At 47.1% G+C, this 25,304-nt stretch overlaps 2 protein-coding genes and 1 long non-coding RNA gene across 5 annotated transcripts; 1 reads left to right on the forward strand and 2 right to left on the reverse strand.

Moving 5' to 3' along the window:
- Window positions 1–184: 184 nt before the first annotated feature.
- Window positions 185–3,183, reverse strand: VHL (von Hippel-Lindau tumor suppressor). The gene is made up of 3 exons (XM_064453400.1): window positions 2,942–3,183; window positions 2,627–2,737; window positions 185–1,726 (listed from the first exon to the last, which is right to left on the reverse strand). The coding sequence occupies exons 1-3, from the start codon at window positions 3,138–3,140 to the stop codon at window positions 1,542–1,544; spliced, it is 495 nt and encodes a 164-aa protein (XP_064309470.1). The 5' UTR covers window positions 3,141–3,183; the 3' UTR covers window positions 185–1,541.
- Window positions 3,184–4,262: 1,079 nt separating this feature from the next.
- On the reverse strand, window positions 4,263–11,101 carry THUMPD3 (THUMP domain containing 3). Of its 2 annotated transcripts, none has more exons than XM_064453399.1 (10): window positions 10,836–11,101; window positions 10,339–10,416; window positions 9,302–9,835; window positions 8,082–8,212; window positions 7,583–7,652; window positions 7,080–7,195; window positions 6,792–6,899; window positions 6,416–6,539; window positions 5,127–6,152; window positions 4,263–5,089 (listed from the first exon to the last, which is right to left on the reverse strand). In XM_064453399.1, the coding sequence occupies exons 1-9, from the start codon at window positions 11,046–11,048 to the stop codon at window positions 6,021–6,023; spliced, it is 1,506 nt and encodes a 501-aa protein (XP_064309469.1). In that variant the 5' UTR covers window positions 11,049–11,101; the 3' UTR covers window positions 4,263–5,089; window positions 5,127–6,020. The 2 variants fall into 2 exon arrangements, with proteins under 2 accessions (XP_064309469.1, XP_064309468.1); XM_064453398.1 differs by having other exon boundaries at window positions 6,792–6,902; window positions 10,836–11,100.
- A 3,073-nt stretch (window positions 11,102–14,174) lies between these two features.
- Window positions 14,175–21,666, forward strand: LOC135313781 (uncharacterized). 2 transcript variants are annotated; one of them, XR_010373273.1, is made up of 2 exons: window positions 14,175–15,748; window positions 21,387–21,666. It is a non-coding gene; the product is annotated as an uncharacterized LOC135313781 (long non-coding RNA). The 2 variants fall into 2 exon arrangements; XR_010373274.1 differs by having other exon boundaries at window positions 14,175–15,483.
- Window positions 21,667–25,304: the final 3,638 nt, after the last annotated feature.

The following is a 25,304-nucleotide window of genomic DNA, read 5'->3' on the forward strand; positions in this document are numbered from 1 at the left end:
CAGGCGCTGCCTGAAGTTGCGGTAACAGTTTAGCCTTAGCCACCACGGAGCCCTGCAGCAACAGGGGGCTGAGCTCAATCCAAAAGTCTGCTACTGACCAGCTGGAATGACTTTGAGGAGTGCTGCAGGAGTACGAGCACACAGTCACAAGCACTGTGAAGTTGACAGAATTACAGTAAAAAAGTTAGTGTGGATTTATGTTTTTATGACAAAGATCAATTCATACACTTCAAATATGTAAGAAAAGCCTACAAAAAGGAGACATTTCATACTTACAGAATATGTTGCTGTTTCACAGCTGTGTTTCTTAGAACGTAAAACAGGAGAGAAATGTACACCACAGAACTAACCTGCTATAATCTCCCATCAACCTGCTCTAATGCTGAAGAGCACTACATCTGCTACTTGGTGGACAATTCATGTGTCCGCTCAAAGCAGCGCTCCTTTGAATTACATGTGTACATTCAAAGACACATTCTAATTGAGGTATGGGGGGAATGGAATATGGGTAAAGAAACGTTTCCTCTGCTTATCTAGCCTGTAATAAAGCGTGGATCTGTCAGTGAGCTTGATCTAACAATAGGCCCGTAGGAGCCGATACAATCTGCTGTCTGTTCCTTAGGAGGCACTAGCAACTCGAGCGGTCCACGCTCTCCAAAAAAGCCTCCCACTATGACCTGAACTCGTGCACTGCAACAGGAAAAGGTAGGACTCAAAGCACGTACCTTCTGGGAAGACTACCTGGTTGCCTGTACAGGAAGCTGGGGAAGCAGGTGTGGGGGAGAAAGGTGCCCCAAAACTAGGATCCAGTCTATACGGCTGACTGGGTTGGATCACCTCCAGATCAACTAGGCAAGAACACGATCATGAAGGACAAATAAGGCATTCAAGGTATGATCTGTGGAAAAATGTGTCTGCCTCAGAGTGGGTATGACATGGGTTTACAAATGCAAAGGTAAGAGGCAGAAAAAACCCCAAGCATTACACATCAACTTTCCACCAACGTTAACGCTTCAGGTCAGGTCCTCAGCAGGTGGTGATGGAAACCTTTGCATACACGAACACCCCCCACGCTTTGTGATTCACAGGCAAATCTAGGCTAAGCGTGAGAGAGTGAAATTCCATCGCAAACAAATTATTCAAGCAAAACTGGTGTTGGTCTGCCTATTATAATTATTAGAGTCTGACTAAATTAATCCTTGGTGTAATTTACTGCCCAATACAAGGAAAGTTAATCTGTACGCATCTTCTCCAAATAGATGACCTGATCTTACGTCCCTATGCACTGTTCCGAGATGGCCCAAATAAAGCTTCTGAGCTCTGCTCGCGCAACGCCTCCGTACGAAGTGTACTGAACCATAAGAACGTGGCGTGCTTCTACGTGCTGTTTAGTCTTTTGGATCTGACTTACTATCATCAATTTAACTGAGTTTATGTTTCAGAACTTAACACAGAAATTAGTTCTTGGCATGTTTCGCAGTCACTATCCCTGCTTAAACTCAGTGGTTTGCGATTTAAAGAGTCTGGAGTAAGTAGTCGTGTTATTCCAGAATTCCGTTCCTCAGCATTTCACTTCTCTCCAGAGAAAGCCGCTGAAGATCCTTCCTAATATCAGGGTGATCTTCCAGCTCTTCATATAGTGATCGAACAATGTCCAGTTTCCTGTAGTCCATCGGTTTGACCAGACTGCGAACAACCTGGAGACATCTCTCTTTCAGGGTGAACACTGACGTTAAAAACAAACACACACGACCTCTCATTAGCTGCCGCCTCCAACACAGACAGTACTTCTGCACGTACACGAACACAGAATGTAACGTGCCGCAGCATTATTCACCACACATTAAATTCACCATAAAGGCAAGAAAAGAACTTGTTTCCTGTCACAAGGCACGCTGTGAAACTCACCAGAGACATCTATAAACAAGAGGGCTGTCATTAACTCGCATCAATACAGGGCACTGACACTCAAGGGTTGTTCTGTGTAGAGACCCTCACGATCTCTTCCTATTTTTCAAAGAATCACAGAATGTCCTGAGTTGGGAGGGACCCACACGGACCATCGAGCCCAGCTCCTGTCCCTGCACAGCACACCCCAAATTCACACTGTGTCTCTGAGGGCCGTGTCCAAGGGCTTCTGGAACATCGCCAGGCTGGTGCTGTGATGCCTCCCTGGGGAGCCTGTGCCAGGGCTCCACCACCCTCTGGAGGAAGGACCTTCTCCTAATGCCCAGCCTAACCCTCCCCTGGCACATCTCCCTGCCGTTCCCTCGGGGCCTGGCGTTGGTCACCAGAGAGCAGAGACCAGCCCTGCCCCTCCTCCTGCCCTCGGGAGGGAGCTGCAGAGCGCCATGAGGCTGCCCTCGGCCCCCTCTGCTCCAGCTGAACAAACCCAGGGACTCCAGCCGCTCCTCGTACGGTTTCCCCTCTAAACCCTTCACCGACTTCGTGGCCCTCTCCAGTAGCTTTATATCCTTAATGTACCACGGTACCCAACACTGCACACTACTTGAGGTAGATTTTATTCTTTAAGGACTTGATCTCTCACTAGACCCCTACACTGAAGGCCACAGATCAAGCACGAGACTCCGCGCCTCCCACGGCACGGGCAGGCCGTTCCGCTCACCTGGCAGCGTGATGTCGGCTTTATTCACGTTGGGAGCCGCCACGAACAGCTCCTGCTGGTTGACGAGGAGCCCGTCGTTTGTCCCCGCGTCCCGGAACAGCCAGAGGTGACCTGGAAGAGGAGGAGGTGGAAAGGCAGCCGTTATCGTGCTTTTTAAGCAGCATTTTGAGGGACACCCGTAAGGAGCCCACCTGCTCCCCGGCCGAGCTCAGAGGCCGCGGCCCCGCAGGTGTCCCCGAGGGGCAGCGGTGGCGGTCTGCAGGCCCCGCCGGAGGGAAGGGGGGGGGGAGGCAGGCCGCATCCCGCCGCACCCACCTCGGTAGCTGTGCATGAGCCGCCCGGTGCGCGGCTGCAGGACCGGGTAGCAGCGCGGCCGGCCCTCGAAGTCCACCCAGACGGGCAGGACGGAGCGGGGGCTGCGGTTGTTGAAGACGACCTCGGAGAGCTCCCGCGTGTTGACGGAGCGCAGGCAGGGCTCGCCGCTGCCCCCCGGCCCCGGCCCCGGCGGCGCCATCCCAGCCCGCTCCCCGCCGCCGCGCGCCTGCGCCAGGGCGGGGCCGCGCGTGCGCCTGGCCGCGGCGGGGGCGGGCGGCAGCGGGCGGCGCTCCCGCCCCGGCGGCGCTGAGGGAGCGGCCCTGAGGGAGCGGCCCGGGGCGGCCCGGCCGTGCGGGAGAGCCCGCTCCGAGCGGACGGGGTCAGGCCACCCCTCGCCCGGGGACTGGCGGCTGAGCCTCCTGCTCCCGCCTGGAGAAGCGGCCCCGCCTGCCGTCCCGCTTGAGAATCAACCGCCAAGCTGGACCACCGAGCGCCCCTTTTAGCGCGGGCATTGGCCCCTCACCAGAGATGAGGGGAGGGCGCCTACAGTCTCCCCGGCCCCCCCGCAGGAGACGCCAGGCTGCAGCTGCCCGCGCAGGCCTTCTGCAACACCTTTTTAACAACGTTCTTGAAGCCGCTCAGCCCCCCTGGAAGGGCGGGTAAGCTTCCTCAGGCGATGTTTTGCCTTCTCAAGCGTGTGACCCCACACGGCCCTCAGACCACGGCATGCCCTGCGTCAGGACACTTTGGGGTATTTTTCTCCACCATCACTGCAGGTTACAGTGCTGCAAGTACCAAGACAGCACCTTTTCCTCGTCTGTCTCAACCCCTCTTACCAGCTTGTAGAATACTTGATGCTCTGCAGCAAGGCTTGTGTGAGGGGTCCTTTCGTAACTTCTGTATTCTCCCCCTAGCAGTCTGTGCGGGAGAAGTATGTAAATTGGTAGAGAATGACACCAGAGGAGCCATCCCGTGTCTGATACATTTTTTTCCGGTACAGCTGAAGGGGAGGCTTGCTCGCTGGCCCTGGTTCAAATAAGTCTCTTCCCCCGCTTTCCTTCTGTGAGAGGAGAACAGTAAGTTCACATCATGGAGGGCGCACGTATCTCAGATACTTACCGTTAGCGTAAGGAACGGTGAGCGGCACTGTGGGAGTACACAGCAATATAAACAATGAGGCTCATTGTCTTAATTGAGAAAAGCTGTTATTCCTCAGCATCAACAGAACTGCAGTCTTTAAGATAAACTGCTTCAAGTTGTTCAGCTTGGAGCAGATTTACACGTACAAGAAAGCAGAGATACACATATATCACTCTACATCTTTCCGTTCCTGCACTCTTTAATGATTTCAAACTTATGGTTTCCCACGAAATATGACAGGTGAGGCCCGTACATTTTAGTGTGACAAGTATCAAAAATCAAATATGAATTCTCTGCAGAGGTCAATTCAGTTCCCACCTCCTGATGTTAGCTAAAGCCTAGTTCGCTAAATCACACCAGCCTGATTTGAATCTATTCAACATTAGCTGTGGTTTAAAAAAAAAACAACACCAAACACATGACCCTATCACCTTTCAGGCCAAAAGGGATGGCTGGCATTTTACTAATCTCACTCTGGCCTTTAACTCAAGGGAAAAAAACCCCAAACAAACCCACCCTCAAAACGCAAACTGTAAGGTCTTAAAACGTTACTGTGCTTGGCTTTCCTTTAAAAAAAATATTAACAGTAACAAACCACCAAGGTGTTAACACATTTTGGGAATCTAATATATCCAGGTTAAGCTGTAAAGTTCACTACAGCAGGAGTATTTAGGCAGTGGCCTCATGCAACAACTGTGCGCGTCGCCGTGACACTATCATATAAGCCATGCAGCCTGGGAAAGAATCACATGGACGCTGTAGGCACTAGTTTATCCAGAAAGACAACAGTGTAGTAAATAAAGGTCTGCATTATCCTTTACTGGACACAGACCAGAAAAAGAATATGATTAAGATTTATCTCCTCTGCAAAACTTCTAAAACTTTAATACCTGTTAATTCACCTCCGAACACTTACACGTACTTAGCATGGATACACTCAATGAAAACGGCAAACGGGTAACGAGTGTTTTCAGCCTCTGATGAGCAAAGAACAAGAGGCTTGAGAAACTGCAGTACGTTTACAGGAGAAAAAAATATTTGCCACTTCAAGTTATTCAACAGGTGTCTTTTTTGTAAATATTGTGGCATAACTATGGCAGTTAAATCACCTAATGAATTTAAACATATTGCCACCTTGACGTGCCTACAGTAGACACTGAGAACATGAACTTTTAAATATAATTGCTACAGGTATCTCTGTTCTCAGATAGTAACTACAGACAGTTTGCTAAGGCTGTGTGTCTTGCCCCCCTCACCCGCGGCAGTGGTACATTAAAATATGGATTAGATATTTACTAATAATTAGCACTAAGGAGAGGTAACAGGTAAGAAAAACAGTAGCACTGGCATACTGTTTACTAAATGGCATTTGCTTACCAGGCCATAAAAAACAGACACTGGTTTATTACCTTAGTTTACATTTGGCAATGGTATAAATTAGAAAACTCCAGTTTGGGGAAATCCTACGTTAAAGAGGTACTACCTCTAAAGCCTTCAAGATGACAGTCTTAGTAGTCTTGTTAGTCACTTTAAGATACACACACAATTTCTACAGTTTGGGAAATAAATCGTTACCTGCAAAGCTGCCTCAACATGTTTTCTCCTATAAGCAGAAGAAATAAACATTTAACTGAAAAATACAACAGTCGTGGTAGAGAAGGCTCAGGCAAAGGAATGCATTGCTAATTCTGCTACTGAATTTCAGTTTGGGTGGCAGGGAAGAAAGAGGTGGTTTAGAGAACAAGGTTTCAGAACACATAGTACAACCAGTAGCTCTCAGGCTGATCCCTGGTTTAATATTCGTGTTACACAATTTCTACGTAGGTTGTTTGGCTTTTTTCCCTCAGAATTGACAGACCTATGGTCTCAGGTGTCTGCTTTACCAGGCTGCTATTTGACTAATTCTGGAGGTGTCTCTTGTCTACCAAAACAATCTTGGCTACCAAAACGATCTTTTCTCTTCTGCTCTTTCCCAGGTGCGTCTCAGAAGATACACTGCAGCGTGAAGTCCCCCGACGTTCACCCACACGGTCTGACCTTTGCGCCATATGTGTCCCATACGTGACAAGGCCTACAAGCCAAAAGAACAGCCAGAGAGTGGTGGCAGCTTCAAGATAAGGCAATACGGGTAAATTTGCTTTAGAAATTATTTTTTATTATTCTAAATCACATCTGACAGCAATGTCAAATGATTCTTCTGCTCCAAAACGGCATTTAAATGTTACTAATTATTGCTCTAAAATTAGATGATCTTCTGTAATGAAGTCAGCTTACAGTTTTTCCCCAATGTATTTTCAAGTGTAAATAGGTTTGATTTTCTCTCACAGAACATACCTTGGCAAAGCACTTCTTGTCCTGCGTAAGCAGCACAGCCCTGCCCGTCCCCGGAGTGCAGATCCGGCCCATCTCCATAAGGCAGGCTGGGTAGAGATCCCAGTTCTTCTTCTTTGACCCTATCCTGCAAAGTAAATTAAGATCCCCTTTGTGATCACTGAAAAACAGTTAACTCTTGCTGGTTTTTCAGATATGGATTAGCTCATTCAGGACCACATTTACTATTAATTTCAATCTGCATTTTTAATATGAAGTACATCAATACTTCTTAATTAGGCCCAGTTAAGTAACTAACTGGAGAGAACCCTAACCCTGGCCAGGCAAGCACACGCGGCCACGGCAGCTCAGCGCAGCAGCTTTACTGGCGATACCTCACCTCTTTCCAAACGGCATGTCTGTCACGATGATGTCCACAGAACCAGTCCGCAAAGGGAGATTGCAAATGTCCCACTGAATGATGTCTAAGGGTATGCCCAGGGAAGTGCTGCTGCAAGGGCAAAGACGTTTATCTCACACACTGTTTACTGAGAATATTATTAAATTGAGGAGGTCTGTAACATTAGCAACAGGAAAATACGAACGAGAGAGTCAAATGCATCAATGCGAAATGGATTTGTTTACATACAGTACTACAGGAAAAGAAAATCACTTGTACTCTTCTCACCTGTCCTTATTCTCACTTTTCTTTAGTAAAGAACAGATGTTGTTTGCTGCTCTCTTTACGGCTTGTGGGTTGTTATCACCAGCGATGTGGTAGCAGCTAGGCCATTCTGTAGCTCCCTGGGGGGAAGTATTGACAATAAGCAACATTAGCATCAACAACATCGCTTAATCTAAAACAAAACAAACGAAGAATTACTCAAATATGACAGAATACAACAAAACAACTGGAACGGGATGTCAGTGACTTCAAAATTCTATAACAGATACCTGTCACAGGTATTGTGCACCTTAAAAGCTCAAAATACTTTTGGATTTCATTTCTTCCTGCTACGGCTCTGAGAAGAAAAATGGGGTCACTTAAAAAAAGTGCATTTGAATCTCTTTAAAAGTTGGTGAGATACTTTTGGAGTCTGCTCTTCAGTTATTACCAAGAAAACTTAGACCTATTATTCAGTTGCAGCTACTGTCAAATTTTATTAAGTTAAAAAACACAGGAAGAATCACCTCTATTGGTATGGCACCTGTACCACACATGGGATCAACTATGATATCCGTTGGCTGTGGATCACAGAGTCTGAGGAACAGAAAAAGACACAAAATATGGTGAGAAAGGTCTTAAAATGTGAATTTCTGTAAGGATGGAAAACTGAATTATTTTAATCACTGATTCTACCCTTCTAACAAAAAAAACTTCTACGTGATTGATTTTTTCCATTAATGAATTAGCATTCTGTAAGCAGCAATACAGTGAAATACTTTCAAGAATGTGACACAGTATTTTAAAGATGGGCTACACAGCAAACGTTTGCTTTGCTTAGCGGGAAAGCATCCACTGTTAATTACAAAGCACACTGTTTCAGCAGCTATGCTTTTTTTCCCCCTTTTTTATTTTTTAAGGAATTAACAGAAATGGCTTTTGAGGAGGCAGCAGGGGGATAAAGGATCTAATTTCTGAAACAAAATTACTTGTTAACTGAGAAAAATACTATGCAATCACACTGACCTGAGCATGCCATAAGCGAGAGTTGAACGAAGAGTTGTGGGTCCAAAATGTGTAATATTTCTTCTGTGAAGACTCTCTTCGGTTAATGCAATACCCACAACTACTTCATTATTGTGAATATTCAGAAGAACCTAAAGAAAAAACAAACTAAATTTCAAGAGTAACAGAGGTTTTCCAGAGTATGCCTGGTAAATATTTACGAGAATCTTAGATGACAGTTTCAAAAACAGGAACCACATATAAAAGAGCATTCTTGGAAGAAGAGCAATGCACCACTTTAATGGCAGCAATGCACAAAACTCAGGAGAGCAGTCACACGTTTTCTCATTCACACAGAATCTTTTACACAAGACTTCAAAAAGTGCTATAACCATATAATGCTGACTTTTACAAAGTTTTGTTTTTCAAGTACAGGGGAGAAGTTGGGCAAGCCCTGCAAGTCACAGTGAAGCACCTGCAAAGTAGCTGTGAAAATATTGTTGTAGAACAGCGGGCCAGCCCTTCATAGACTTGCAAGAAAAACCTAGTTCTTCTGCCCCTCAGAAACAGGGTCCTGCACCATTGCTGGACCAGATCTGCCGGTGGTCCCTCCCAGATCTCTGCTTTCCCTACGATCAGAAATAAACACCGGACAGTTAGTGTTAACCGTTTTTGTCCCCTTCACCCGTAAAACCACAGCTTGTAGATGGACTATCTTCTGTTAACTTACACCATATAAAACAGTGCATTAAGGAAAGATTTAATGAGGGTAAAAGTAATGCAGAAGACACCTCTGTTATATTTAACTATGAACGTGACCAAACACTACAGGAGGAGGTAATACTTGGGACCAGAGCTTTTGCTCTGCTTGAGGGAGAGCAGAAAGCTTTTGAGCACCAGCTCAGCTGCACTGGGTGTCATGATGTTGATAGTTAACCTGAGGCAAAGACAGCAGCGTTTGCAGAGGAAAAGAGGCACCCGAGGAAGAGAAGAGGTGTCCTCGCTGGGACACAAAAGAGCTTATTGTTAGGTAGCCAAAGCAGTAGCAAGTGGTGGGGTCTGAGGACACACATGACATGCCAATGAAGTGAATGCTTCTGAAGAGGCCATGCTTTCAGCATTACCCGTTTTAGTTCCAGAGCCATCTTTTGAAGGCATTTTGGAGATCTCTAAGCGCCAGAATGAAGAACTAAGAACTTTTACAATAGAAATGTAGGTACTTCCAAGGCACCACACTATACCTCTACATCAAAGTTAGTCATGTCAGCTTTCCACTGGAAGTGCTCCTGCACAGCTCCACCGAAGTCTCTCGCAGCCTCATTTGATGTGAAGCTGTGCTTCTCTCCTGCCCTATTGCATGTAACACGGAACTTGAGCACCTTCGCCTCTCCTTCACTCGTGTCGCCCTCACCAACCTTGGTGTTGCTCCCAGAACCCGCCTGCAGATTGTCTTTAGCATCTGATTGTTCGTTACCATCCTCCTCCTCCTCCCCGTTTCGGGATGCCACTCCTGTCTTTTCTGCATCCTGGCTGCTAGCAGGTTCTACACCTGCAGCGCTTTGGGCACAGTCCTCCTGCTCACTCGCGTCTTTTTGATCTGTTCCTTCCTCTTCTCCGTCGTCATTCAACTTCTCTTTGCTTGCAGAACTCTGCAGATTTTGTTTTTTGCGTTTTGTCTTTTTCTTTTTCAAGCTGTTGTTCAGCTCCCAAACTTTCAATGGGTCAGTCCAAGGCAGCTTTTTAACCAAATCTTCCAAATCCTTTAGAGCATCTTCCTTTAAAAAACAAGAGTTGTGCTTTGAAGTTATTCCATCCCTTTAAAAGGCATCCTTTTTTAAGTCTCTCCAATTAGCTTCCTAAACATGTCACCCACTACTCGTTCAAGCAAAGCTTACAGGTTTTTGTGCCATTTTTGCCATAACTAAACTGAGTTGCACTTAAAGTCACAGGACCCATAGTATTTCATCATTTACTTCAATCAAATAAACAGCTAACACTAAATTAAGTGAGTGAAGCAATACTTTACTGTCCTGTGACCGACAAGCATGGTATCAGCTCTCATCCTAGGTTTTGCCCACGCAGCACATTTAGCTGAAGAATCGTGTCAAACGCGACTGTGCGCGCACCTTACAATCCAGCAAAGAGGAACTGGGGTAATATCACAAATAAAATAAACCCCGAACCTGTCTGTGAAACAGAATACTTTCTGAAACTAGTCTAAAATTTGAGAAGAACACTTCAAAAGCCAGAACCGACTGAAGAATGAGGAGCGACTCACCTTGTTTTCTTTAAATTGATAGTCTTTGAACTCCTGAACAACAACAAATAAATTATCCACTGACCTCAGCCGATGGACCTGGAAGAAACGAGAAACCAGGGTGGCATGTTACAAACCAGGCGTGTCTGGGGGATCATGTCGGTTGTTGTTACAACTTTGCCATCTTACAGATAGGCCTAATAGACTGTCTTGTTTGTACGGGGGCTACCCGTTCAGGCGCAAAGCCAGAGGAAGGCGCCTCTGCACCCGATTTAAGCTCCCCGTCCTTGACTTCATCAGCCCGTGCTAACCAAAACAGATCTGGAGAGAGCTCCCGAGCCCAAGGCAGCCACGGTGTACTTTTGCGGTGCTTTCGGTAACGAATGCCGTTAGAAGGGGAGCATTTCGCTCAGGTCCTTGGCATCACCACACCGCTAGCCCGGCCACCGCCGGAGCTGCCAGGGCATCGGGAGCGGGGAGGGCCGGGGCAGCGGGGGCGGGGCAGGACGGGGTCGGACCTGCGGCAGGCCCCGGGCCGGGACCTCGAAGTAGATCTTCCCCCGGTCCCTGCTGATCCTGGAGGCCGAGCCCAGCTTCTCCTGCACCTCCTCGGCCGCCGTCACCTCGAACCCGGTGGGCACGGTGGCGCCGATGACGGCCGCGAGCTCCGCACCCTCCGCGGCCGGGACTGGGCCCTCACCCGCCCCCGCCCCGCCGCCCGTCTCCGCCATGGCCGCCCGCCGGGCCGGGCCGAGCCGAGCCGAGCCGAGCCGAGCCGGAATCTCCCACCCGCCCCAGCCCCGCCGCCGCCGCCGCCCGCCCCTTCCGCTTCCGGCCCGGCGCCGCTCCCGCGCGCTGGCGGCGGGGCGGCAGCGCCCCCTGGCGGGCGGAGGCCGCTGCCCTGGCGGTGGCTGGGGGCGGGAGGCGGTGCCCCGGGCCCGGCCGTGAGGGGCGGTGGGGCGGGCGGGGGGACGGCGGCGTGCACCGGCCGTGGGTTGCCCAGCCGGCGGCGGCCGGCGCCTTTACTTCCCTCGTTATGGAAAGCACCGAATTCCCTTGGTCTTCTGGCCGTTTTCTCGGGTGTGTCTCCAGCACTAGGACGGGCCTCTTAAATTTAAAAAAACTAGCTGCTAAAGGTTTTTTTCAGGACATAAAGAACGGCGGGCCACCCTACGTATCTCCCACACCGTGGCTGCGTCGGTATGGCAAAGCGTGAACTGCACGAAGCTGCAGAGGCACCTTTTCCCCTCCCCCTCCTTCAAGTCCCTGAAGTCTTTACCTTTTCCCAGCTTTGGATTTATAAACGCAAATGCAACCTGTCCCCGCGGCCTGTTCTTCTGCAGTGGCAGCCCACGCTGGCAGCAGCACTGTTTGTTTTTATTTTCCGATGTACGTTCTGATTCCGCTGTGACATTTTAATAACGAGCAGGACGCCTGGAGCGCTACTCTTGCCATTACGGCTCCCGAAGCACCGCTTTCCTTTTGCCTGAGAAGTATGTGTGTGAGAGCGTGTCTCAGAGGGGGAAGGTGTGGGTTTTATTCCATCAGTTTATTTTTAACTTGTGATTCAAGTCTAAAAATATAGAATTAAAACCGTGGAATTTGGGTCATAAACATACTGGAGAAAGTTTCTGTGAAATGGCTTCTTTGGTGAGAACTTAAAAATAAGCTAAAGCAGAGAGAGCCGCTTGGGCACGTTTGCATCTTCTAAACCATCGCTGGCACCCTGCAAGGCCCTTCCAGCGCGGTGACAGTGCCGTGATACGGGGCGTGAGGGTGGCTGCAGGTCCCCGTGTGTCATGTCCCTGGCGACTGCTGAAGTAGCCCCTGATGCTACACCTTTACCGCAGTATTTTCTGAGCTGCAGATAACGTTGGCGTGGTTTGCTGGCTAGCACAGTGCGGAGCGTGCTGCTCGTGGGCTCCATGCCTGCAGAGCAGCATGGGCACACCGTGCACGGCGCTGGCCTGGCTAGTGCAGCTCCCGGCAGCAGCAGGGAACCCAAGCAGGCCAGGTCCCAGGCTATGTGTCCTACTGCTCACGCTGGTTTTAACAGATTGTGCTTAGCTCTATGCTGCAGAGCGCCTATAGTGAGGGAGAGCTTTGTGGTTCAAGTGGGATAACGAACTCGGCTTGCTGAGCTACTTTAAATAGCAGAATTCTCCGTGTATTTTGGTGAAGGTGTCTGCCAGACACTTAAATTAATTCCATATGTCTGGCCTATCAGCAGCAGCTCTGACCTTTCCCAGTTGGTCTCAGATTGAAAGGTGAGAGCTTCAGCCCTTGAAATCTGTCCAAGCACCACTTGCAGAATTATTTCCTGCCAGTGGCCAGGTCCTACAGTAGCTGAAGACATCTGTTTGTCTAATACCCGTGCAAGAGTGTTTCTTACAATAATACCACAGTTCACTTGAAGCTTTCCTCCTAAAAACTCCTGACGTGCTCTGTAAATGCTGAAGTATCTTTCAGTTTAAGTAGGTGGAGATGTTACCTCTACGAATGACAGAGGCAAAACCATTTAGACCAGCACTGCATGGCACAATGTGTGATGGTGGGTGTAAGGAGAAATTTTCGCCTAAGGATTGAGGACAAACCCTCCTATGTGGGAGGCACACTGGCAGGGTAATACACGTAACTGCGTTCACGTTTTTGTAAAGATCTTATCCTGAGAAGGGTCCAGGAGTGAATTAGAGGATGTCCTCCCTTGTGACCTGAAAGGTGCAGGACAGCCCTGCGAGTGTCTGAGTGTCCTTGGCTGCCACTGAAATTGCTGTATTTGTGGAAGCCTTACGAGAATTTTGCAGTTGGTTTCAGTGGGAACACGGTGATGCACCACAGTGATGGCATCTGCTCAGCACTTTATGGGACGGAAGAGAGCTGACCCTGGCAAAACTCAGAACGGTTTCCGTGGTTTCCGTTAATTCTCATTCTGTGATCAACCCTTGGTTATAGAAAGCTCCTGTATGTTCCAAAGCCGCCTTAAGTGACCGGGATTAAAAAACCCTAGTTTTCAACAGCATATTATCTCATTTCTATCTCTTTCTGTAGAAGTGGGCCATAGATATGTTGGTAGTTGGTGCGGCATAAATACGTAAACTGGGATGTAGTGTTGCAAATGTGGGCGGAAAAAGGAACTCTCGCCGTGCTATTCTGTGGGAGTCGGTGTGCATTGTCAGACTGGCATACGTATTCTCATTTATCCAAACAGTCAATGTATTTTTTCCATATAGACAATATTGAGCCTGTGTTTTGGTAGGAGAGAAAAAATTACACTCTGTCTTCAAGACAAAACCAGAGTTGTATTTTCATGTCCATTATGAACCCCCTTTCCCAGAGCCAAGATATCGAATTGGCTCCCAGAAGAAGAAACGTTCAGTTAAAGCAAGGCGCCCACTGGGTAGATCTGCTAGACTCGTTTACAGACGATAGCAGCTCCTGATGAGCTGGCAGCATCGGTTTCACGGCTGGTTTATACCTGAAGAAGAACATTCCTGGCCATTTGTCTGGAAGGTTTTGTACGCCGGGCGAATTGGGTCTGTCCATTGAAGGAGGGTGTGAAGGTGCGTGAGGTGTCCTGAAGGCATGTGTCAAACAGCAGGCTGTATCCCAGAGGATACTGTGGTTTTCTTTACTCTCGCTCTTCAGGGTTAATAAACAGAATGATGGAAATAGCAATCATCCAACTAAAGAGAGTGTCCTAATATTACCCTGGACTACATTATTTGTCTCATAACATTGGCACATAACTGAAGAACATGTACAGTAAGCTTAGCTTACTGAAACCAGTAACATCCATAATTAGGGCTATAGGAGGAATATAAAAATGAATAATCTGGATTTTGCAGCATCATGTATCTCAGAGTGGGCATATGACTGTGCACAGCAGCTATATGCTTAGTGTGCCACTGACTTGCTGTGTGACTGTGGAACAGTCACTTAAGCACAATTTGCAGGTTGTTTTTTTTTTTAATCACGGTTTGGATGTCCATATGATGAATTGGGTTTTTCTTTTAATTCTCGTTACTAGCTTTCCACATGAGAAAATTCTGGGTTTCTGGCTTTTTTGGGTGTTCAGGATTTTATGAAGGTGACCTGTTAGACAGCTGGGTAGATTCTTTCAGTTCATACCTAAACAAGGCAGCCTGGGTGACAAATTTTTCAGAAATGTATGATTTTTCAAAAATGTTATTTGACTATAGATAGTGAAGCAAACAAGCAAAAACCCCAAGAACTTCAAATGATTCAACCAAATACTTTCCTTTCTCACCAGTTCTGTTGCCACTTTTGGACTGGTTTTGTACCACCGTTCCCGTGTTTTGCAGGAATCAGAGTTTTCTCCAGAAAGTCTCTGGAGTCCTTTGGTGAACAGTCCTGAATTTGAGAAGTAAAACTCAAGCAAATGAATCCTTGGCTGGCTTTAGGACAAGGTGAAAAGGGTGCGCTGTGTTGGGACGAGATGCACTGTAGTGAAAGGGGCTTCAGAGCGTAACTATAAAAGTCTGACTACTGCGTAACGCTTATCTAACTATTGTACAAGGTGACTGAAGCGAGGAGTCTTGTAGTCTCTCAGCGAAGGACACTTCCTGATAAGAACAGAAACTTGTCTCAAGAACCAGCTGAAACCGACCCTGCGTTTTGGACAAGAGCCAAGGAGCAAGTGAGTCTGCGCAAGAACAAGGGGTTACTAGCGGTGATGAAGAGGAGTCATCAGCCTTCATCCCCACGACCCCCGCGACCACCACCGGGAGGCACTGCGCAAGCGCAGTTGGGAGGAGTTTATGGAAACGACTTCTTGGGGCTAATTTTAATACAAAGCGGGGACAGGTCATGCATATGTATAGGCGTATTGGGAGACCTTATGTATATGTAACGCTTTGCTGTTTAAATCCAAGACCGGCTGGCACGCGGGCGCGCACGATTTGGCGGGATGACCCCCCGTGCTGCCCAGCGCTGAATAAACATACCTACTTTACAACCTTACAGGTTGCGGAGTCCGTTCCCGCACGCCGCTTTGGCCAGCCGGGCAGGAGACTCTGCTCGGCTGCGGGACCGGCTGCGGAGCGGACGCCCCCAGGCGCGCCCTGAGCATCTTCCTCGGAGGAGCCTCCGCTGCCGGCCGCTCACCGCGGGAGCAGGCAACAACCTCCTGAAGCCGCGGATTAAACGGTATGTTTTACAAGAAGGGCCAGTAAATCGTCGGGGTCGCCCACGCTTGGCCGGGGCCGCCGGTAAACCGCACACGTCTCGTCTGGCGCACAGCACAGTCCCTGTATGGGTGGAGAGTACCCTGCATGGTAACAAAGAGATTTGCTGACCGATGGAGCGGCCGCAGCGATCTTGGGGGTAGATAGAGCAAATCTGAGGTCACCGCTGCATCCCAGTGTCGGGAGCCAGGACGGACCTGTTAATGACTATAAGAAGCAGGAGAAGGGTAAGCGGACCTCTCACAAGGATTATTTGAATCTTTGCGGCTGCTGAAGGGTTATCAACTAGAGCGATAATTATCTGTTTTATTTACCTGCATATTGTATGTTGAAAATTCGTGTGTATGTGTGTTTGAGACACAGCATCGCTGTGAAGTGAGTGGGAGTCCTGATCTGCAGTTCTGTAACTCCGCGAGGAGCACGGCCCGAGACTGAAAAGCCAGGAACGTTTATAAAATTTGTAAATCTTTTGATGTGTAAATTGAGCTGCCGTGGTGCTTAGCCATTCTCCTAAGTATGGGGAACTGGCTAATCATCAAAGTGGCAGAATGAAGAGAGTCACTCCGTCGGTGGTTTGGGCTGGAACCCTGGGAATATTTAAACGAGGGAGGAAGGGGGCATGTTTAACTCCCGCGGGGCAGAAAGTGGCTCTGGATTGGGAACAGCCTGTTCTGGACACTTTCTCAAATCCCCACATCGGCGGGCAAGTAGGGGTAATTCCTTGCTTTGCGTGTGGATTTACCACTAGACTGCATGGCACTTGGCATCCGACTTGGGTACTGCTAGAATGTAAGTCTTGCCGGGAAAAGGTGGTATTGTTTATCTAGCAGGCAGAAGGCAGAGTGCCTCAAGTGCCTTCCCCAAATGCCAAGGTTTTATTATTGGGAAAAAGCCCATCAAAAATCTGAAATAGTGAAGTTTGTGTATGGAAAGAAACCTCTAATCCCGGAAATCTGGGACGTGTAGGAGGGAGATTGGGAGAAAACTAAGAGATCTGCAAGAAAAGATTTGCGTGGAAGCTGAAACGAAGAACTAGGGTTAACAAGAAGTAATATAAAAGACAGGTAGAAAAAGTTAGAGAAATGGGTAGCGCTCAGGGTGGCATTTTAAAGAAGAGTCCCCTGGGTTGTATATTGGCTCATTGGAAGGACGTTGTTGGAACCAGAGGTACAGAGAGCAAGAAAACTCTCATTAAATATTGCAATCAATGGTGGCCGATCTATAAATTGGAAGATGGGGCTAAGTGGCCACTTAATGGGTCAATTGATTATAATACCCTCCTACAATTAGTGTTGTTTTTAAGGAGAGAAGGAAAGTGGGATGAAGTGTCATATGCAGATATGTTTTTCACCCTCCAAAACCATCTGGAGTGACAAAGGGACTGTGGAATGGTGCCGCCACAGGACCCTATAGCACCCACCCTTGAGTGGGAAAATACCAAAGAATTTTAAGGTAAACTGAGATGGTGCTGCTCAGCATGTAGTATTGGACAAAGGTGTTCGAGAATGGGTAAAGTCCATCAAGCACCAGAACAAGATCTAACTGATTTGCTTAAGCCTCCCCCTCAATCACAGGAACAGGGTGCGGACTCAGATGCGACCTCCACTACCCCGGATAGTCGTGTATCCTCCCGTACCAGGAAGAAATCTACTCTAACAGGTTTACAAGCACCTCGTTGAGAGGCAGTAGGGCCTGATGGCAGGACAATGCTAATTAAGGTACCTTTTTCCACCACTGATTTAGAAGCATGGAAAAGTGTTGCAAAGGATTACAGAGATGATCCGGTATGTGTAACTAAACATTTTCTGTTTATTATAAAACAACACAACCCTGACTAGAATGATATACAGTTATTATTGGAATTCATGACTGAGACAGAGAAACAATTGATTTTAAAAACGGCAGGGAATTTGGCTGAAGATCATTGTAAGACTACAGGAGGGGACGTTAAGGAGTATTTCCCTCTCCAAGATCCAAAGTGGGATGTGAATAGGACTGTGCATATGGAAAGATTGCAGGTGTATCAGGAGTGGATTTTGAAGGGGATGGAGAGGGCCATCCCCAAAACCATAAATTGGTCAGCATTACACGCAATAAAACAAGGTCCTCTGAGTCCCCATCTGAACTCCTGGATTGATCAAGGGATGTAATGTGCCGCAGCACACCGCTGGATCCTGGGTCAGAAGTAGGGATACAACAACTAGTTTCCTGTTTTTGGGCCAGTCCACAGGGGATATTAGGCGCAAACTCCAGAAGTTGCGTCCCACAGAAAGCAGAAACTTGGAAGTGTTACTGGATGAAGCACGGAGGGTGTTTAGTAATAGAGAGGAAGGATACAGACAAGGACAGAGAAGAATGGTGGTGGTTATTAGGGAAGAGGAAGGAAGGAGACCCAAGCGAGAACCGCCCCGATTAGGCAGGGATCCTGTATAAGAAATTTGGTCATTGGAAAAAGGAATGTCCAAGAAACAAGGAGCAGGGACAAACCCACCAGACAGAAAGAATAGTGGCCCATATGAAGGAAAATTGGCAGGGACCTGGGGAATCTACCCTAGCAGATCCACTGGTTTTAACGAAGCTAGGGAAGGGACAACAAGAGGTAGAATTTCTGGTTGACACAGGGGCGATGTACTCGGTTTTAAATCAAGCTTTGATACCCCTGGGAGATGATTATATCATGGTAAAAGGAGCGACTGGCCAAAGTGAAAAGGCATACTTTTGTAAGCCTCTGAGATATAAATTAGGAAAACAATGGGGCATCCACAAATTTTTATATATGCCCAATTCCCCAAAGGCACTTTTGGGAAGAGACTTGTTGGAGCAATCGGGTGCAAAAATTACATTTGAAAAGGGAGAAATTACTCTGGAGGTAAAAGACCAACAGTACATCCAAATACTGAGTCTATCCTTAACTAGCCTTCCCGCAAAAGGAAAAATTAACAAGAATTAACAAGGAGATTCTAAACCAGGTATATCCCAGTGTATGGGCCACCAATGTACCCAGAAGGGCGAAGAATGCTGCACCTGTTGAAGTTAAACTTAAAGAGAGCCGACAACCAGTAAGAATTAAACAGTATCCCCTGAGGAAGGAGGATAGGGAAGGAATCTGGCCAGTGGTAGAAAAATTTCTACAATTAGTATTATTGAAAGAATGTGAATCTGATTTTAACACCCCTATATTGCCTGTCCACAAACCTGATGGATCATACTGGGTGGTTCAGGACCTACGAGCTATAAGATAACTGAAGACCTCTATCCAGTAGTGGCGAATCCATATACCTTGTTGACTGTATTGACACCTGAACTAACCTGGTTTACTGTTCTAGACCTGAAGGATGCCTTCTTTTGCCTCCCTCTCCATGAAGCCAGCCCGAAAATATTTGCATTTGAATGGGAAAATCCTAAAAGTGGACGAAAGACTCAGCTCACTTGGACGGTGTTGCCACAAGGATTTAAGAACAGCCCTACTATTTTTGGCAGTCAACTTGCAAAAGACTTGGAATCTTGGGAAGCCCCGTCTGAGGAAGGAAAACTGTTACAATATGTGGATGATATCCTGATTGCCACTAAAACAGAGGACGATTGTATGACCTGGATGGTGAGTTTACTAAATTTCTTGGGGCTCCAAGGGTACCAGGTATCTAAGAAGAAGGCCCAAGTAATACATCACCAGGTGATTTATCTGGGCTATGAAGTCAGTGCTGGACAAAGGACTCTGGGACAGGCCCACAAAGAGGCAATATGCCAAACTCAGAGACTGCAAACAGTGAAAGAATTATGGACCTTTCTGGGGATGACTGGGTGGTGCCGACTGTGGTTCTATAATTATGGACAGCTTGTTAAACCGCTATACGCACTAACAACCACTGAACCGAAACACCTTAAATGGAACAAAGAGACCACACAGGCATTTGAACTATTAAAAAAGGCCTTAATGTCGGCCCCAGCCTTAGGACTCCCAGATGTGAGTAAGCCGTTTCTTCTTTTGTCCCATGAGAAGCAGGGGATTTCCCTAGGAATATTAGCACAAGATTTGGGCCCATATTGATGAGCAGTTGCCAATTTTTCCAAACAGTTGGATGCAACTGCAAAGGGTTGGCCTGGATGCTTGTGAGCGGTCGTGGCTATAGTACTAAACATACAGGAAGCCTGAAAATTCACCCTGGGCCAGAAAATGACTGTATTGGTGTCCCATACAATATCAGCAGTATTGGAAGCGAAGGGTGGATGCTGGCTTTCTCCACAAAGATTCTTGAGATATCAAGCTATACTGGTAGAACAAGATGATGTGGAGATCATAGTTACTAACATTGTCAACCCAGCCTCTTTCCTCAGCAGAAACACAGGAGAACCAGTGCACCATGACTGTCTGGAGACCATCGAAGCAACATACGCAAGCTGTCTGGACTTGAGAGACAGTCCTATGGAAAATGGGGAAAACTGGTTCATGGATAGAAGTAGCTATGTCTTAAGTGGTAAGAGACATGCGGGATATGCCATTACCACCAGTCAAGAAGTAATAGAGTCAGAACCTCTACCCATGAATACCTCTGCACAGAAGGCAGAAATAATTGCTCTGACCTGCGCTTTGCAATTGGCCCAAGGCAAAACTGTGAATATCTATACAGACTTGAAATACGCCTTCGAGGTCGTACACGCGCATGGAGCAATCTGGAAGGAGAGAGGACTATTGAATTCTCAGGGCAAAAATATCAAGCATGCAGAGGAGATCTTGAAACTGCTGGAGGCAGTCCAACTCCCTGAAAAAGTGGTGATTATGCACGTTAAGGCACACCAGAAGGTGAGCTCAGAATTGGAAAGAGGAAATGAGCTGGCAGACAGAGAGGCAAAACAGGTAGCCAAAGCAAAGGCAAAAGTAAAAGGGGCTTTGGTCCCGGACGGGCAAATTTCTCTAGACGGTAAGCCAGAATATACCATGGAAGATCAGAAGCTTATCACAGATCTAGAAGGGTTGTATAACAAAGAAGGGTGGGCTTCCACCCGACAAGGGAAACTAATCATTCCCTCTTATCTAACATGGCATCTGGTAAGAGAACAACATAGGAAAAGGCATTGGGGAACAGAGGCTTTCTATAAACATTTAATTAGAGAAATCGTGGCTAGAAATCTATATACCACTGTGAGTCAGATGATGCAACAGTGCAATCTTTGCCTCCAGACTAATCCCAAAAATACCCCCAGACCAGAAATGGGCCAAATTGGGAAAGGCAATAGGCCTGAGCAACAATGGCAGATTGATTTTACAGAACTCTGAAGAAAAGGGGGGTATCAATATTTATTGGTACTGACACCTTTTCAGGTTGGCCAGAAGCATTCCCTACCAGGACAGCCAAGGCTTGGGAGGTAACTAGAATGTTAATGCAAGAGATGATACCATGTTTTGGGGTTCCAGCAGCCATACCTCTGACAGAGGACCACATTTTATCTCAAAAGTAGTGCAACAAATTAGCCACCATTTGGGTATAGATTGGCAGCTTCATACCCCATATTGCCTCAGTCGAGTGGCCAAGTAGAAAAAATGAACCACTTAATCAAACAGCAGATTGTGAAATTGGGACAGGAAACTAACTTGGCCTGGCCTCAGTCTCTCCCTTTGACTCTCTTGCGCGTACAAACTAGGCCAAGAGCAAAAGAAGGACTAAGCCCTTTTGAAATCTTATATGGACGACCCTATGGAATGCAGAAAGGGATGTCCACACAAGCTGGGGATGAAATTATGACCTCTTACATGGTAGCATTAAGCAAACAACTCAAGAAAATTGAGAAACATGTGGTCGGGACTCAAAGCAGAGGTTTAGATGGACCTGTACATAACATCCAACCTGGAGATTATGTCTATATAAGGTCTCTTGCAGAAAGAACCCTGGAGCCACAGTGGGAAGGACCTTTCCAGGTACTCCTTACCTCCTTCACTGCAATCAAGATCAAGGAACAGACGCCCTGGATCCACTACTCTCGAGTAAAGAAAGCACCAGGAAAAGTCTGGACTTCTGAAGCCCAGGGACCTTTGAAACTTAAACTGCGGAGCCAGAATGGGGACTAAGGCCTTTTTGCTTTTAAGTCCTATGTATTTAATCAGTGTAGCTACTTGGCAAGAAAATGTTTATATACAATTGATGCAAAATATGAGCAAGGTTTTTGGTTTATCAGATTGTTGGATATGTACAGCTCTTCTCAGAGGAAATATGGAACTACCTCTCCTAGGAATCCCAGTGCCTCTCTCCAGTTGGAGTTGGCCCTATAACTTCAGCAACTCCACCTTACCAAATGGGGAGACTATACTTTGGTCATTGAGTACAAGTTCATGTTTACCTGGTTTGGAGGAAACATGGCTTCCAACCGGTGAGAAGATTTGTTGGGGGTTAGAAACAACTCCTCTTCCCAAGAGCCCAGCAGAAATTCCCAGTTATCCCTGTAATACTGGCATTAATGGACCTAAATTTGAACTAGAAGGCTTGGAAGGTGGGAACCTGATTTTCCTAGAACGGCGATCTGGAGGGCCGAGTGTAGGGAGATTTCAGAATGTTAGTGGAACTGTGTGTGAATGTTCAGACTCTTTGTGTCTTAATGACACTAGGAATAAGACATGTCCGCCTCAAATCTTGTTAGGACTAGTGTATAACCTAACCGTTGAATGTGCTCCCCAAGGGCTCTGGTGGCTGTGTGGTGATGGACGAGCAAGGAAAGGATTACCTGAGAATTGGGATGGTATCTGTACTGTAGGTTACCTAATGCCCCATGAAAAGATATTTAACAACCAGAAGCCATTATCTGGAATCTTGAGGTAGCCCAAGATGATACCTCTTGGGGTTTCACTCAACTGCTGGAAAAGTTGACCTCCTGGTTACCAAACTTAACATGGCTAAAGCAGTTGTTTGTCACTATAATAATAATCATAGCTTTATTCATAGTCCTTTGTATAGCAGTCCGGTGTGCCTTGTGGTGTTTTCAGAGTATGGGGGATTCCTACAGTGAATGGAAGAAGAACCAACTTTGATGAAAACTTGAATCTAACAAACATTTTGAGAAGATGCTAGATAGGGAAACACTGTATTAGAATAGGGTGTAGAAAAAGAATTTGCTAACTTTGTAGAAAGGGGGGACTGAAAAGGGGCTTCAGAGCGTAACTATAAAAGTCTGACTACTGCGTAACGCTTATCTAACTATTGTACAAGGTGACTGAAGCGAGGAGTCTTGTAGTCTCTCAGCGAAGGACACTTCCTGATAAGAACAGAAACTTGTCTCAAGAACCAGCTGAAACCGACCCTGCGTTTTGGACAAGAGCCAAGGAGCAAGTGAGTCTGCGCAAGAACAAGGGGTTACTAGCGGTGATGAAGAGGAGTCATCAGCCTTCATCCCCACGACCCCCGCGACCACCACCGGGAGGCACTGCGCAAGCGCAGTTGGGAGGAGTTTATGGAAACGACTTCTTGGGGCTAATTTTAATACAAAGCGGGGACAGGTCATGCATATGTATAGGCGTATTGGGAGACCTTATGTATATGTAACGCTTTGCTGTTTAAATCCAAGACCGGCTGGCACGCGGGCGCGCACGATTTGGCGGGATGACCCCCCGTGCTGCCCAGCGCTGAATAAACATACCTACTTTACAACCTTACAGGTTGCGGAGTCCGTTCCCGCACATCAATAGCAAGTCAAATTCCAGCAAAAAGCAAGGGGCCAGAGGATTTTTTAGCATGGACAGTGAAGGATTGAAATGATTGTGTGTTTGCAAATGGCTGTCGGTCAGACACTTGCAAGAGCAGCTTCCCCTCCACGCCGGCGGTGAGGGGCTGGCACAGGGCAAGTTACCCTTGGAGCAGCTTGACACTGCAGTGGCAGCCCGCTACCCTGCCGGAGCAAGAGCCAGCTCCTGAGAACAGCAGCAGTGCAGCAGGCGGAGCGATGGTCTGCGGTACTGAGGCCTTGTGGCTTTTCTTCCTGTCACACGAGGCTGGTGGAGCAGTGCGCTGGGAGGGAGAACCAGTGAGCTGTTCATCAGCAGCATTCTTCGTGGAGTTACTCAGTTTTTCTCGGGTTTTACTACTTCCATCTGTGGGAGAGAAAGATAATACAGTATAGTGTTTGGGAATCTCCAGCTGAAGTATAAAGTAATGTTATTTTGAAACCCAGGGACCCAAAGAGGAGTGAATTAGCAACTTAATGGTTACTGGATGGGGGAGAATTAGTCGGTGTTTATTGTAGCACTGGTGAGCCCTGCTCTTAGAACAGGTGTAAGCTGAGGCTAGCAGGTGATAAGCCAAGACACATAGTTAACAACTTAAAGTGAGAAATTGCATTGCAAACCCTCATTATTGGAGGTATTTTGTTTAAAAGGGTCTTGTCTTTCCTGTCCCCAGTAGATTTTGCCGGTGAACAAATAAGCCACAATTGGCAACTTCTGTATGGGCAGCGTGGGTGGTTACAGAGCTGCGTGCTCTGGGAACTCAGATGAGTGGTAAGGCAACACAAGAACAAGAAGCTCATACTACAAAACGTAACAGGTGTGCTTAAAATGACAGACCGATCAAGCCATTCAGTACTGGCTCACGTACGCCTCTGCCCAGAGAAACCGAGGTTTGTGCTCTGTGAGGTTTGTTAAATGAAAAACCTGCTGACGGAGCCTCGTCTAGCAAGAAACCTAATGCGCACATAGAACTTCACACCATTAACAGTTTCGTGAAAGCAGTGAAAGGTGTTCAAAACTCCTGCTTAATTTGGACCAGAGTAACTGAAGTTAACTGCTTTAATTGGTTTAATTAATTTGGTAGAGCACAAACAAATTTAGAGATGGCATTGAATTTCCAATAATGCAGTGTAAAGTTATGTCCGCACCTGCCTTGCCTGGAGAAACTCTTTATATGGAGTTAATTTCAGAGCTGTAGAGTTAATTTGGTGTGAGTGGGTATAGTTTGTCTTGCCGTAACAGGGATGTGGTGTATAAATCCCACCCAGCACTTGGTCTTGCAAGGGCTAAAGTTCTTTGAGCAAGGCAAAACGTTTTCTCCCAAATCAGCCCCTCAACATACAGCTGCGAAACCTGTGCCTCCTAAGGAGGAGCCCGATCTTCATGAGGAGAAGAGCACAAGCGGGGCTCCTCGGAGCAGCCCAGTTTTTTAAGAAGGCATTAAGGAGTACTGGGATCCCATGATATTCAAGGCCATCATGGAAAAGCAGGAGGATAGGGAGATCTCATATGAATGATTTATCATCCTAAGAAATTGGCATCAAAGAAAACCTTTAAAGTGAGAGAGCTGATATTTTTCAGTGTCTGGATTTTGCTTCAGGCCATCTCAGCTTTTACTTTGGACTGAAAAACATAATGATTAATCCAAATCCTTGGCATCAGTCTTCATAGCAAAGTCCCATGTAAGCTGCCACATGTCACTCCAGATGTGTTGGTCATTCAGTCAAGCGAAAGCCTGTCTACATTAATGACACACAGCTGGTGCTTCTCTGATGTCTCTCGTCCAAAGATCTCCTGGGCTTTATATCGTAGCAGCAGCGTTTGTCACATCTGGCAGGGTGATCTGGGCGTTGCTTGGCTTTCCTGGCCTCTGTGTTCACCTGCCCCTGAGCCCTACTGGGCTCTTGGAGGCTGTTGGGAAGGATGAAGTGGTCAGGGTGTTCAGGGTCCTGCTTGTGGAGAGCCTGGAGGGCCTGGTGGAAAAAACAAGCATCCTTGGTTCCAGGCATACCACACCTAACTTCATTAGCAGAGGAACTGTTATCTTCGCTTGTCTATTTGAGGTCGTTTGTGGA

This window comes from Phalacrocorax carbo, chromosome 6 (genome assembly GCF_963921805.1).
Source record: "Phalacrocorax carbo chromosome 6, bPhaCar2.1, whole genome shotgun sequence".
Taxonomy (NCBI): Eukaryota; Metazoa; Chordata; class Aves; order Suliformes; family Phalacrocoracidae; genus Phalacrocorax; species Phalacrocorax carbo.